The sequence below is a fragment of the Urocampus carinirostris genome, chromosome 14 (genome assembly GCF_059441175.1).
Source record: "Urocampus carinirostris isolate Australia breed hairy pipefish chromosome 14, RoL_Ucar_1.0, whole genome shotgun sequence".
In the NCBI taxonomy this organism is placed as follows: Eukaryota; Metazoa; Chordata; class Actinopteri; order Syngnathiformes; family Syngnathidae; genus Urocampus; species Urocampus carinirostris.
In genome coordinates, this window is record NC_142362.1 from 12,527,480 (window position 1) to 12,542,353 (window position 14,874).

The window sequence follows — 14,874 nt, forward strand, 5'->3', positions numbered from 1 at the left end:
TTTCTAGTTTTACAGTAATGCAATTGTCAGCCATTTTTTTCTATAGTCTCTTTATGCTTGAAATCAGTATTTTCCTTTTGACAGGAAAAAATATATACATTTTTCTTTTTGTTTTTAACTTCTAGTAAAGCACCCGAATTAGCAAAACTACCAGCCATCAGAACACGATTTCTTTCTAAGTTTACCACTTCTATTGAATACAGATACAGATAGAAAAACAGAATGCGAACTCTTACTGATTGAGGTATTAAAAAAAATAGCGAAAAACATAAAAACGATAAAAACTATTTGGTTTTTAAATGCACCATCATCCGGATATATTCACAATCTAAAATAATATAGTAAAGCAATTCACACATTTACTGGATTGTAAAGCATCTGGAGAATGTTTGTCTGCAAGTGTGCATTACCTTGGAGACAAGGAAACCTTCCATATACTCCAGAATTTTCCTTGGGTACATTTCAGTGGCGGGTGAAGCTTCTGTTGAGTTTGTTGCGTCCCGAGCTGCCATTTCTCACCAACTATCAGCTTCTTGTGTCCTATGAAACGAGTTACACCTCTGCAAGGTGTTTTGAGGAGACAAAAGCAGACTAAAGACCAACAGCGTGGGCTAAAGAGATTAGAGGCCGATAACCCAGATTAGAGCAGGGGCTCTCGCCTTCCTCTGGACCGTGAAACACAAAACACTAGAGCCTTGTTCACAATCACTCACACTCCGATGAAGTCTTTGGCAGGAGCCATTGTAGGTTTGTGTGCCAACTAAAAAGACATTATAGACAACTTAACAAAATACCATATTTGTGGGAGGAGCTTAATGAAATTTCTTCAGTGGTCCTAGGGCAAACTATAAATCAAACGTTTCAATGTTTGCATTTACGTTATAAACAGATAACATATCTCAGGTGTATTCCTTCCAGATAATATAAAAGTGTACAGTAGGCTTAAACGTATTTACTCAAAAGTGTGTATTTCTAATCAGTTGGCCCTTTTTGGCATCTCCTAGTTACCCTGTTTAAGTGTTGGAACTGTCCCAGGGGGGGGGGGTTTATTTTCATGTGTCTTTGTCTACTTCAATAAAACACAGCGCAGTGGGGGAAGGTTTTCAGAAAGGGCGCGACCGGCGAGACGAAAGGAACCTCTCTCCAGCTGCAGCTGTCTAGAAAACCCAAAAAGTCTTTGCCTGAATTTCCTTCTACGATTAATTAATATTTTTTAGCTCTCCCACACGTAAATGGTCACTTTAGACTCGACAAAAAGCCAATTCTGTACAAATATACAAAGCCTTGAAACTTTATTCTGATTTTTCAACGTACTCCGAGAAGGCTAAACAGTTTGCAGATTTGACAAAATCAAACAGTGTAGCCGAATTAAAAGCACCATCTTGATGCACATACGGTCTTCTCAAAAGCTACGACGTAAGCATGAAAGCAAGGTCGAGAGTTCTCTCTTTTCCGTGCGAACGGAAGCCGGCTTAATCAGCTAAAGAATGTAGACAAAGCTTTTGAGCTTTCATTTTACAATTCGGTCACTAACAAGAAAAGAGTCAAACAGTGAGAAAAGGAAAGTAAAAGTCTGTCAAAACATTTCAAAAGTCAGATATGTAAATCCTGAGTTTTCTTGGGCTGCCTCAAAAGAAAAAAATGTAAATTAGACACATTCAAGGCAGCTCATACATGTCTTCATGATTTCACATGATGTTACAGGAGCAGCATTTACTTGTTAGCGTCCTCAGCAAACCAGTCCGTAACACTGCAAATTAACTATTTGCTTTAAGATGAGTCGGGGGGGGGGAAATCCAAGAAAATAAATTTCACCACAGTCCTTAGGCTGTTGTTTTTAATTCCCCCCTTCCCCTGTACTGACTTTGGCTAGGTTGTGGTGCACTGATCAAAATCTACACCATTGAAAAAACATAAAAAGCGTTTCAAGCCCAGTATATTTTTTCCACTCGACAGACTCAACTGTTTTTGAGGTACTCAGTACATGGTCAAGCGAGCGAGAAATAGGTTACTGTTAATTCCGGACAATAGAGTGCACTTGATTCTTTTGTAATACAAGCTTGAACAGCCATAAAAATGAAGTCCTTCTGGTCCATTTCTTACATTTAAAAAATAAATCGGCAGGGAAATGTCTAGTATAGAATTATATCACATTGAGCCGCGATAAAGACACTGTCCGCAGCTGTTAATCTTATGCAACTAGCACAACAGTTTAACATATACGCAGGAGTGTGACACGAACATTCTCCAAACAAAACTCAATGCACTGAAATTAATTCAATTCAGAAGGCTGTGCAATCATAGCATGTACATTTTGTAGTAATAGCAATACTTGAGCTCCTCTCTATCAATTTGTCATGTGGTATGGAGAGCTTAAGATCAGTCCTGTGAGCAGGCTCTTGCAATCGTCCAGGATTCTGACTTTTAGTCTAAACAATAGATTGAGCTTTGTTTTGAGAATGTTTTTGTTGCATTCCTGCATGCATGAGAATACCACTTTAATTAGTATTGACTGCTGCTCAGGTTGATTAGGATTGACATCTGTGGACACAACCTGCAAATTCATGTGTTTGTCAGTGTGATGCTTTGTTTTGAAGAAACAATTGCATTCCCCGGCAGTTCAAAGACAACTGCCTGGCGCCACCAAGGAGCTGAGATGGACACCCCAGCTGGGGAGATCAGCGGGTAGGGCCGGGCGCATATCGGAAGTCGCTGGCCTGACTCTTGTGAACATTCTCGCAAAAAAAAGAAATAAAAGGAAAAAGAATAAGCTGCATGATATCAAACGCTTCAGTGTTTAAAATGTAGAAAAATAATAGCAGCTTGTAGTCCGAAATTGAGGGTATCAACAATGCAAGAGTACACTTAGTTTGGGAAACAAGGACCGTCTTGAAGAAATGGCGTACGCTTATCTTCTGGAGTGACTCCTGTCCCGACTATAGCTGCGCCTTCTGTGTCCCCGCCTGTAGCGACTCCTTTCCCGGCTGCTGCTCCTGGATTGGTCCCTGCTGTGTCTTCGGCTTCTATGCCTGCTGTAGCTCTGCCCACTGCTGCTTCGGCTCCTGTCCCGGCTGGAGCTGGAGCTGCTACTCCTGCTCCGTTGCCTGCGCTGACTGTCGCTCGTCCTGTGGTGGCTTGAGGTCCTGCGCCGACTGGTGCTCCTTCTCCTTCTGCTTGAATGCTGCCCCTTGGAGGTGCCATCGCATTCCTTACTGTGTTTGCCCTTCACCTCCTCTTTCTCCTTTACCTCCTTCTTTTTCTTCTTTGCGTCCTCCACATTCCTCACCTTATTCCTTTTCCCTGACGTTTCCAAAATTTTGGTGACCTGCTTCTCTTTACCCGCTTCTGTCTTCACACCGTTCACCTGACCCATGACCAGCGGAGGCATGTTCTCCCTTCCAGGATCCGGGGCCTCCTCGTTGTCCTGCACAGGTTTCTTGTTGCTCTTCTTTAGCATGTTGCAGAGCAGCTTGTCCCTCAGCTCCTTCTCTCGGCGTTGGAGGTCAAGGGCCCGTTCCTTCTCCAGCTCCACCTTGAGGAGCTCCTCCTGCTGTTTGCGGCGGAGGTCTTCCAGGTGCTGGTGACGGGCGCGCAATTCCTCTTGCTGTGCCTTGTCACGCTTTTCTTGTTCTTCGCGTTGGGCGCGCTCCTTGTCTTGCTGTTCTTGCTTGGCTGCCTTTGAGGGAAGAGGATAAGTCAAGTCAAATTGATTTGTGTAGGCCTTGATCACAAAAAGTCTTGAACGGATGCACAGACCACACTAGCAACATACCCTGATTTTAAACCTACATGAAGTCAAGGAAAATTCAAAATACCTGAGCATGAGGAAAATTAAGAAACCTTTGGGTCGTATGTTTTGAAATTAATTTAAATTTGATATTAGTCATAGTTTCCTCAATCACACACGAGAAAGGCGAAAAAAAAACAAATCCCAATGTGAGAGGTTGTGCCAGTTCTATAGACTGAATTATTGGTGCTTAAGCTTTAGCTTCAATTGGGCTGCAACTTTTTACTGAGTGTTGCTAACCGCTAATGCCAGTCACTACAGTTTTAATATACGGTGGCCTCTCTAAATACAAGCTACTCAATTTTCAAGAAACAAGATGTCGTTTGAGCAAAAACTCTTGCCCGACATAGACCGTCTAGACTCTATCACTAGAAGACCCAGAAGCTGAAGGCTACTCATCGCCTGCATGATTCTGCACACTTGTGTTTTTTAGATTCATGCTCTCTCTCTTGCTCTCACTCCTGCACCTTTTTCTCTTACTCCCCCACCAACACTATTACCACGGATAAACTTTCTTTAGCAACTTAGGATTTTCTGCGCGCTAAGTGCTCATAATAAACATTATCTTATTACTGTATTTGTATGCTTAATTACTTTTTGAATGGGTTTTAATGACCAGTAAGATGTGTTTTGCAGTTATCTAGGGTTAACTTGGATAATTTTTGGAGTCTGGAAACTTGGTTTGATTGCGATACGAGAAATTTTAGAAGCAAACTTGATCCGGGAACAGATAAATGTTGTGTCCTAAATCTTTTCTCTCCAGTAAACTGGTTGCCAACTGTTGATGATTGACATTCTATTATCTCATTTGCTGCCAATGACTGCTAAAATGTCAAAGATATATTTTTACTTCAATAAAATGATTTTAAGCACTCATATGTTTCTACTTAAGTGTACCTTTGCTCTGGCCAGCAGGTCAGCAATGAGACGGATTGATTCCAGATTGCGCTGAACCAGCAGAAGCCTCCTCTCCTCCATTGCAATCTTCATCTGAAGCTTCTTCTGCTCCTCCTCCTGCTGCTTCCTCACCCTCTTCATGTTTCTCCTCTCTTCCCTCTCCTGCAACTTCTGCTCACGCCTCCGCTGCTTCTCCTCCTTTTTCCTCTCCCGCTCTTCGTCTTCCTGCTCCTTCTGTTTGCTACAAAAGTTTCATGATGGTCAAAATATGCTGCATTTGAATCCTTTTTATCATGTGGTCCTACCGCTCCTGCTCTTTACGTCGCTCCTCTTCTTCCTTTTCTCGCCTTTTCTGCTCTTCTCGCTGTTTCTCTAACTCCTGAAGCTTGAGCCTCTCTTGGTTTCGCTTTTTTACGGCTGACTCACCGAGATGTTTTGTGGTGTCAAATGTCACCTGAGGAGAATGTAAACAATATACATTTCAAAACTTTGATTTTATGTTCTTATATCATAAGACGTTTATGAGTTTCTTGTTTTTAAGGTTGCTTCTTGGTGCCTCCTAACTTTAATTAGCCAGTGTCAGTCAAAATGAATTCGTAGAACTCTTGCATACTATAAAATCCTACAACCTCCAAAAACTATAACAACACATGTCATCATTTTCCTAATGATGTATAAAACAAAAACACTAAGAAAAATCCAGAATATTTGCTTATTTATCCTGACATTCTATTTATCTTATTTTTCTTCTTTAAGTCTATAAATACATGTTTATCCTGGAGTGCCATGTCTAATCTCGTTTCAATGTGTTTTTAATAATGACAACAAATATTATAATTCTAAAAATCTATTTTTACCATAGTTTTGTACAAAACAAAGATAAATAAAAAAATAATAATAAATTATCAGTAGAATGGTGCCATAATCAAGTGTAATCAAATGAAAAACTCTGAAAACAAAAAAAAATATAGGTGCAAATCACCAACAAAGGTGATCATGTGTTGCAACATCTTTTTCTACGTTACGCCATTATAACAGCAATCTCAAAAGATTCCTTTAAAAATTGGCAACGGGTTGACGGACCCATAACTATTTAAATCTGAGCTACCCAAGCTTAATCAAATGGATTGTGTTTGACCACTTATTTGTAAACAAGTGTAACTTGAGCTTATTATCTCTCGCGTCTGTAGGCACCAATTTGTGCGTCAGACCTTCGAATACTCGTTTGAATTAGCCTCCCACCCGTCACGACATGTGCAGCTTTGCCTCTCATTCCATTGAAAGGTCTTTCATGTGCCTGATGCATCTGAGCTGAAACCGGCTCATCTGTCCTACACTTGTGGCCTCCCACATGGCTCACAGTAAGAGGTTTAAATTACCTCACAGTATTAACATTACATATTGTGTTTAATAGGTTCAAGTTGGTTCATGAGCAGGAACGAATAGACACTGTGCCAGCTTTTGTGGCAGTTTGTAATAAAAACCAAGAGAATGAAATGTACCTTGATGTTGCAGGCCACGGCTTTTCCATCGTCTCCTTTCAGCATCAGTTTCATGCCGCGCATTGAGTCCATGGCCTTAGTGAAGCCGTCGTACTCATGGTATTGGACGTAAGCCTCGAAATTTAAATGGCCGCCAAAACTAAAAGTATTAAAGTTCTTGTCCAGCATCTCTTCCCGGTATGGGTCCAGCATCGGGATGTCCACGTTCCTCACCTGAATTAATGCATTTGTTATTTATATAACAGCGTTCATGCTAATGTTATATAATTAAAGTACACAGGGGGTTCCACGACATAAAATCATTTTGTAGTCTGAAATATAAAGCTTGATGATTGAGATTTCCTTTTATACAAAGAAAATCCTGGACTTTAATGAGCCTTATTACTAGCAGTGTATATTTGTCAAGCATTGTTAATAGTGTTTTCACCCCAAGCTTTCAATCCTGCAGCTTACACAATGATGCAACTAATTTATGCGCCCGAGCAGTCAAGGTAAGAGACAGGTTGAATATATGTGTCGAGCAAGACAAGTTTAATGTGACTTTGCGCTTTGTGCATGAAAAAAAAAATGGACAGACCATCATGGAAAAAGTGTCAATTGAAAGGAGAGGGCTAACTACCATATTGGGAATCATAGTCTGTTTATTTCTAAGCAGAATAAACGTGGCGAAACGAATGCATTACAAGATGCAACGTCCAACGGTGCAGAAATGTTAAAGATTGCCTGGCAAAACAAAAACGAAATAAATCAAATGAAGTAAAAATCTTGAACATAATTTTAATTACCAATTACTTATGATACAAAAAAAAACTGAAAAATTTTAAATTGTACTAAAATGAATTGTTTTGCAGATATTTTTTTGCAAAATTTTCGAATCATCATTTTTTGGCACAAAAAGATATTGTAAAGCTTGAAGAACACATTGAAAATATAATATAAACTCAAACTGTTATTTAAAAAAAAAACACTAACCAGAATGTACAACCTGTTTTATTTCCTGACTGAAGTGACCACAAATGATTAAATATAACCAATAGTGTCAAATTAGGCATGATAATTTCAGTTTAAACAAAAACATGAAACTGATTAATTTTTAATCATTTTTGACATATGTAGTGCCTTAGCTCAAAAACACTCGTTAAGCAGACTTGCCATTCAATTAGTTCTACAATGTGTTTTCCCCACTTAAAATAACTTAAAATTAATCAATAACTTGCCATTTCTCGGTTTATTTAGACACAAAAGATTTCTTAAGGTTGTGATTATTACTCATTGCTTGGTTATCTATTTCACAAGTTTTTGTCCAAAAAGCACAAAATCCTTCTTCTTCCCTTCACTGATTAATTCATGGTAAAAATATAGTCAAAAGAATAATCAAAACACTGGTTACCATGCTTGGACAGGAATGTGCAACCATGTTAAGGGATGATTCAGTTTCCTAATTTGTATTTACTTATTAATTTAATACTACCCTTTTATTATACTTTTACCCATAATGCCATTATTTCAAACTGCAGTATTTTATCTTGTAAATGTTCTCGCACCATCAGGATGGGACCTTTTTAATTTTGTTAAACATTTACCATCCATTATCTGCACCGCTTATCCTCAGTAGGGTCGTGGGGTGCTGGAGCCCATCCCAGCCATCTTCGGGCAGTGGGCAGGGGACACCCTGAACCGGTTGCCAGCCAGTCACTGGGCACACAGGGACAGACAATTCACTCGCTCATGCACACCTAGGGACAATTTGGACCGGCCAATTAACCTGACATGCATGTTTTTGGAATGTGGGAGGAAACCGGAGTGCCCGGAGGAAACACACGCAAGCACGGGGAGAACATGCAAACTCCACACAGGAGGTTCGATCTCATGACATCAGAACTGTGCCGCACACGCGCTAACCGCTGCGCCGCCGTGCTAACAAGTTACAATGACAATTCATTTTATTCTATTCAAGCTGTATTGCAACAGTTTACCTTGCCAAAGGCCTCAAAGACAGCGATGAGGACGGTCGCACAGGGCCGATCAGGAAAACCGCTTTGTTTCTGGCTGAACCAGCGGCAAGGCAGCCCTTCCAGGTGAATAGTGTCGGGCCGTTCCCCAGGTAGCGTCTCATTCATGTCTTTGGCGTCACGAAAAAACGAGTCCCAGTCGTGCCTTGTTGGGAAGTCCACTTTATTCTCCACTGCACGTACCTAGAAATTAATTCCAGTCTTAATGTGTGTTTTTTAGTAACAGAATTTTTGTTGTGTTTTTTTTCCTTTTTCTAACACACTTCAAACTAAAGACAACGAAGAGGGGAAAAAAACACAACATTGCAGTGTTGGGGGGTATCTATAATGCTCAAATCATTATTCAACGTCTAGTTTTCAATGTTTGTAAGTGGCATCCGTATTTTACCCGTAGTCCATCCATTTTTCTCATTTGTCCATGAATTGGGTTTCCTGTATTCTTATTTGAAAGTTGGTCTTTTCCATTACAAATAATTCCACCACAATGCACACCCACTGCACCACAGTAGTGTGCCAAAATAGTGTAATTATTTTTTTGCAAACTGACAAAAGAACCTTAACCAGGTACTGATCTGTTTTTCTGTAATATTTAGTCTGTTAGATTCCTCAAATAGAGCACCTTAAATGTTTAGGTATCCTGTATCCTACAATTTTCTTTAAGATAAACAATAATTTGTCCCAGTTATCTTGTATTCTTTGGCAAAACCAAAATACAGTATATGCATGCAGTCAACATCTACCTCTCCAAATGCTCTTCAGCATGGTTTTAGAACCTCTAAAACACCTTTTCTATTTTTGGGAGTAATAACAAATCTGACCACGTTCCATCAGTTGAATTTCCTCAAAATCCTGGAGCTAGTGGATGGGTACGGTGTTTTACAAATATTCCACCACTCGTGTTCTGTTATTTTTTTAATATAACGCACTTTCCCATTTTTTTAATATAGAGTGATGACTTCCCACTCTATGCCAGCAAACATTTTTTTTATCAGAAATTGCTTTAAATCTTTTACCATGACAGGATCTTTTAAAATGTTGATGACCTTATGACTGGTCACTAGTTTTATCCCTTTCTCACAGTAGTTCTTCAATCGAAAGTACAAAAGTAAACGCTTCCCTCTAATGCCTAATGCAATTTTAAGCTCTTTTTAAAAAATATTTTTTTCATCTGAATTGTTTCTATTTGCACTTACCTTTAGCACATCAGTAAATCCACTAAGTTTGATGCTCTTCCCATCCAACCGGCTCAACACACACTTAACAACCGCTTTGTTCTCAACTTCTCCCTCAAAACGGATGAAGTCCATGGTGCTCTTGGAGACCCGTAAGGCGGAAAACAGGTCTGGTGCCACCATGGCCTTTACCCTCTCCATTACCTCCCAGTTAGAAATGCTTTTTCCCGGAAGCTTAAGCTGCGGTAGTGTGACACTGATGGTCATTTTGGCGATGGGCTTCAAGTATATGTTGTGTTCAGCAGAGAGGCACACCGCCTCTGTGGTGTCATGGACAATGGTGGTCATTGTAGCAGGCAGGTCTGAAACAAAACAAACAAACAAACGTTTAAAAAAAAAATCATACATGTGGCAGTTCCTCAAGGCTATGGTTTTTATAAGTGATACCACTCTAACAAACAAAACAAAACAGAGTAACACTTGTGAGGCCCCTTGTCAAAGTTACTTATTCTCCTCAGTCTGAGGTTTATGAGTTTTTCCTTGCCCGCATGTTGATTTAAAATCAGGGTATAGTGTAATTGTAACCTGTGCAGTCCTTTAAGAAATGTTGCAATTAAGGGCTGTACAAATAAATGCAACTTGACTTGAGTAGTCTTCATTGTTATTGATCAGAACGCAGTGCACATTGTTCACAACAAAATTAGATGTGGAAACCCAGGATAATCATGTAATAAAATATTTTAAGAAAAATAATATTAGGATAGATGGGTAAGATAGTGCTATGTGACTGGCCTAAATTGTAAGTGCATCAGAAAATACTGCAATGGCATTTAGCAGAAACTTGCAAAGGTAAGAATAAGGTGATTTTATTTTCCCATACGAGTGGTCTGTTTTCCTATACATAGTTGGTAAGTCTATGATGAGGTAAATGGAACATACTATTCAAAATAGCATTTAAGAATGCAAAATAAAAGTCAAAGCAACAATTAACCCTGGCATCCTGAGCAAACTTATTTGCAGGTGTCCAACAGTAAAAAAGTAAATACATTATTTACTTATAATTCATTTACATCAGAGAAACCAAAGACTCAAGGATTTTTATTATAAAAAAACCGAATAAATTATGTATTTAACAATGTGCAAATTACTTTCTTTTTTCACTTTTGTGTGCTTGTTTAAGGCAGTGTTATATAACGTCCTCTCGACTGGGAAAAGAACGGAGGCTGATTTTCTAGACTGTTTTGATGACGCTGCTGTATCCAGCATACCACACCGTGATACTGTAAGAATATTGGAAATTGTCGTATTTTGAATACACGAAACTAATTCCGAGGCATTCATTTTTAAAGATTTTCGAAGGACGGTCTCCTGAATCAAAAGCAGTGTCAGAATGAATTAAGCACTATAAAATAACTCTTGAAACTGCATTACAATTCGCGACATCTCGTTCTAAATAGCGAAATTTGAAGGTAAGAAATAAGTTAAAGTTCTATTATTAAGCAAAGCCCCGTTACAAACAAGATCAAGAATATTTTTATGTAGGAAAGGTGACGAACTTAAAATTAAGACTGTTAGTGCGCCAGGCATCTAATAATTATTGTTTATAGGTTAGCATAGTTAGCATATGCAGTTCCTTTCCACGCACTTACCTTAAAGCCTCGTTGGTGCAATTTGACCAAAGCGATTTAAATATGTCTTGTGAAAGAAATCCAAATCAGCAGCACATTTTGTAATCTCGCAGTTAAATAAAATTAACAAAGTATTTATTTAAGGACAGGCAACGACCTGTGATAGCAAATGAATACACGCTAAACCACTTCCGCATCGTGTCAACTTTAACCTCGGAGCCAAACAATAACGTCTAGCGTAAAGCCTCCTATTTTTTACAACAGCGACGTTATGGGGAATGTTTGGGTATTACATATTATTACTGGGAAATTGCAATAATAAAAAGATAAGAACTACTGTACATTGAATAGAATTGTCTTTATTGTCATTGATATCAACGTTGTGAAACATTCATGAAACGAGGTTAGACATGGCACTTTAGGGTAAAACATGTAATAAAGACTTTGAAGAGAAAAAAATGCTATCAGGATGAAAAGGCAAAATATATATATGAATAATTAATATTTTGTGCTTGGAAAAACTGATCTAAAGAAGATTAGCTTGCCATTAATATAACTTTCTGGGTGGGAGGGAACAAATTTCATTTCATACAAAACGCAGATTTACGTTTTATTGTAAGAAAAGTGCTCTAAATACAAGACTGTCTCAGTGAATTAGAATTTTGGGATCAAGTTTTTTATTTTCTGCAATGACATAAAAAAATAAAAATGCTATTCCATCTGGCTTCACGAAAAATCATCTCAAATAAAGGCATTTTTTTTATATTGCTGATTAAGATTTACACCCAACTAGTATATTTTTGTCAAACTCCATTCACTTGAGGGCCTTCGGTCAAACTGGGATTCCTACAAAAAAATTGATAAAACATTACCCTGTTCTCAAATATCGTTATTTTTAATTCCCTACGTCAGGAGGCTTCTCCTGGTACTGCTAACCATGGAAACATGTTTCATGTGGGGGAGTAAACCCCAATTCCAAAAAACCGTCTGGAGATGGATAGGCACAAATAATTAGCAAAAAAAAAATATATCTATCTATCTATCTATCTATCTATCTATCTATCTATCTATCTATCTATCTATCTATCTATCTATCTATCTATCTATCTATCTATCTATCTATCTATCTATCTATCTATCTATCTATCTATCTCTCTCTCTCTCTCTCTCTCTCTCTCTCTCTCTCTCTCTCTCTCTCTCTCTCTATCTATCTATCTATCTATCTACTTTTGAGTGAAATTAATTTGAATAATATATTATCTAGGGGCAGCACGGCGGCACAGTGGTTAGCGTGTGTGCGGCACAGTTCTGAGGTCATGAGATCGAACCCCCTGTGTGGAGTTTGCATGTTCTCCCCGTGCTTGCGTGCGTTTCATACGGGCGCTCCGGTTCCCTCCCACATTCCAAAAAAAAACATGCATGTCAGGTTGATTGGCCAATCCAAATTGTCCCCAGGGTTGAATGAGCGAGCAAATTGTCTGTCCCTGTTTGCCCTGCGATGGGCTGGCAACCAGTTCAGGGTGTCCCCTGCCCACTGCCCGAAGATAGCTGTGATGAGCTCCAGCACCCCCGTGACCCTACTGAGGATAAGCAGTACAGATAGTGGATGGATGGATATTATTAATATATTATCTATTTAATACACAAAAATTAAATGAAATCACGTGATTAAAAACAAAAAACTTTCATAAAATGACTGTAAAGAATTTTTAAATTACAATTTGTGACCTAATTGGTAAAAAAATCCCGCTCCTACTTTCCCCTCAATGATGACATTCCTTTTTCTTTTATGTTTATTCGTGGCACTCTTGGCCATTCCCTAAATATGGCTTTAGGGGACTGCATGTGTCAATGTGAGCTGGATTGAATATGGATTAGTCCGCACAGGGAGCACTAATACCTCCGATTCGCTGAAAAGATGGCTGGGGAATTTACATAACAGGCATTATTCCCTTTGCAGTGTATGTAGGTCAGTAGCCACAGTCAAACAGTCTCTCTCTCTCTCGCTTTTTGTCTGGCTTTTTCTCTCACCCAATAAGCAAACTAAAACAGCTCTCAACCTCAAATCGAGCTCAAGCAACGCAGTGATCTCCCAAATTATTATACCTACATGACCGGCGTGCCGAACGAAAGTCGTGAAATTGTAAAGTTAAAATGTGCTACTAGTCACTTTTTACCCTTTTTTGCAATGCCCACATTTCCGCAAAAGATGGGCGTAAGGACTGTACACCATCTGATCCCAGTTGCTTGATTGAGATTTAAGTCAATTCAAGTTAAGTCAAATTTATTTATTTAGCCCTTAATCACAAAAATGTCTCAAAGGACTGCACAGGATTAAAATGACACAATTACCTGATCTTAAACCAACATGCGGGCAAGGAACAACTCAAAAACCTCAGCGTGAGGAAAAAGAGAAACCTTGAGAAGGGACCTCACAAGTGCTATCACCCTTTCAGGATGACCATGGTGAATTAAATTTAGCATTACAGTACACAAACAAAGTAAACACTAGGTAACATGTTAAAAATCTGTCCGGAAAATGCTTGACAGCAGCAACGCCCCCAGCCTGTAAACTAGTCCAGAAAGTCTATGACAGCCACAACGCAGCTTCCTATCTCTGCCAGCTGGTCCATGCAGGCGTTCACATGCTTCAGGTCAAACGCTGGTCCGCTGACTCATCTCCAATCGTCCTTTTCCTTCGTATCACCACTAGGCAGGCAGTCGGAAAAAGACAGGACAATACAGAATATGAGGTGGGCATCAATAATAAGCTTTGGAATAGAAATGTGTCTGAAGCCTTGATTTAAGCTCTTTATTAAAACTGAGCGGATGAAGTGAAATGAAAAATGGACATTACACTGACAAGATTGGAGAGGAAACAGAACGATCATGACGGTAATTAGCAGCTACGATGCACCTGAGTTCAAATAACTAGAGCCTATTATTTGATGACACACATAAATTGTGTCCTTTGGTAGAATTTAAAGAGACAGTGAGTATTAATTGACCACTTGATGTTGTCGTATTGTGTCGTGCCACAAAAAAATGAGTGCTGAAAACCACGAGGAAGAATACAAACTACGGCGACTCAAACCAACCAACTCATCACTAATGCTAGTCCCTATAATTTGAATAAAATACACCTCACATCTTTTTCTTTGCAGGTAACTTGTTGCTAATTGTTGAGGATCAACTTTATTTCCTTATTCAGGAGGTAGAGTGCTCGTCTTGGGATCAAGAGGTCACGGGTTTGATTCCTGGCTCCTCCATGTTATATGTCGAAGTGTCCTTGGGCAAGACACAGAATCCCTAATGCCCCCAATTAGCAATTAGGCGCCTTGCATGGCTGACTCCCTATTGGTGTGTGAGTGTGTGTGTAAATGGGTAAGTGTGAAGCACATTGTAAAGTGCTTTGGGAGGTCTTCATTGACTTGAAAAGCGCTATATAAATGCAGACCATTTACCATTCTATACACTGACTGTCACAGGACCGGACCAGATCGGAGGCAGGAGGGATGAACTCAATCGCGTAACGACCAGTTACTTTTATTTAGCAAAATAAAAGTTGTCCAATACTCAGGGACAAAACAAAACAAAAACAGGCTTACAGGCAAACAGGAACTCAGACTAGGAATACTCACAAAACAGGATTTTACTCAGAACGGGCAAACACAGGTTTCCTCAAAGTCAAACAGAACAGATTAATGCAGAACAGAAAACGCAATGAACCAGCAACCGGCAATCCCCAAAACCCGCCTTTAAGAAGCACACACGCAAATTAGACGATCTGCTACAGCCGGTGCCCAGGGGGGCGGGGCCAGCCGGTCGCCACGGCGACCATGCTGGACATGACACTGACAATCATTGCTATGGACA

The 14,874-nt window shown here is 39.5% G+C and overlaps 2 protein-coding genes across 2 annotated transcripts in view; both read right to left on the reverse strand.

The window, feature by feature from the left end:
* The window catches only part of asmt (acetylserotonin O-methyltransferase), a 34,433-nt gene extending 33,808 nt beyond the window's left edge, over positions 1 to 625 (reverse strand). The window contains exon 1 of the mRNA XM_088352979.1: positions 411 to 625. Coding sequence (XP_088209105.1) covers positions 411 to 512 — 102 coding nt within the window. The 5' untranslated portion in view covers positions 513 to 625. The remainder of the gene's footprint in view (positions 1 to 410) is intronic.
* Positions 626 to 1,273: 648 nt separating this feature from the next.
* akap17a (A-kinase anchoring protein 17A) lies at positions 1,274 to 11,201 on the reverse strand. The gene is made up of 7 exons (XM_088353276.1): positions 11,020 to 11,201; positions 9,392 to 9,732; positions 8,163 to 8,381; positions 6,187 to 6,399; positions 4,990 to 5,138; positions 4,685 to 4,925; positions 1,274 to 3,676 (listed from the first exon to the last, which is right to left on the reverse strand). Exons 2-7 carry the CDS (start codon positions 9,716 to 9,718, stop codon positions 2,909 to 2,911), a joined length of 1,917 nt encoding a protein of 638 aa, XP_088209402.1. The 5' UTR covers positions 9,719 to 9,732; positions 11,020 to 11,201; the 3' UTR covers positions 1,274 to 2,908.
* Positions 11,202 to 14,874: the final 3,673 nt, after the last annotated feature.

Excerpts from the sequence above, each read along its gene's own strand:
- akap17a (XM_088353276.1), bottom strand. The coding sequence starts at position 9,718 with ATGACCACCATTGTCCATGACACCACAGAGGCGGTGTGCCTCTCTGCT. Across the intron at positions 6,400-8,162 it reads TCTTTGAGGCCTTTGGCAAG|GTGAGGAACGTGGACATCCC; the intron begins GTAAACTGTTGC and ends GCATTAATTCAG. Across the intron at positions 5,139-6,186 it reads CCGTGGCCTGCAACATCAAG|GTGACATTTGACACCACAAA; the intron begins GTACATTTCATT and ends CATTCTCCTCAG.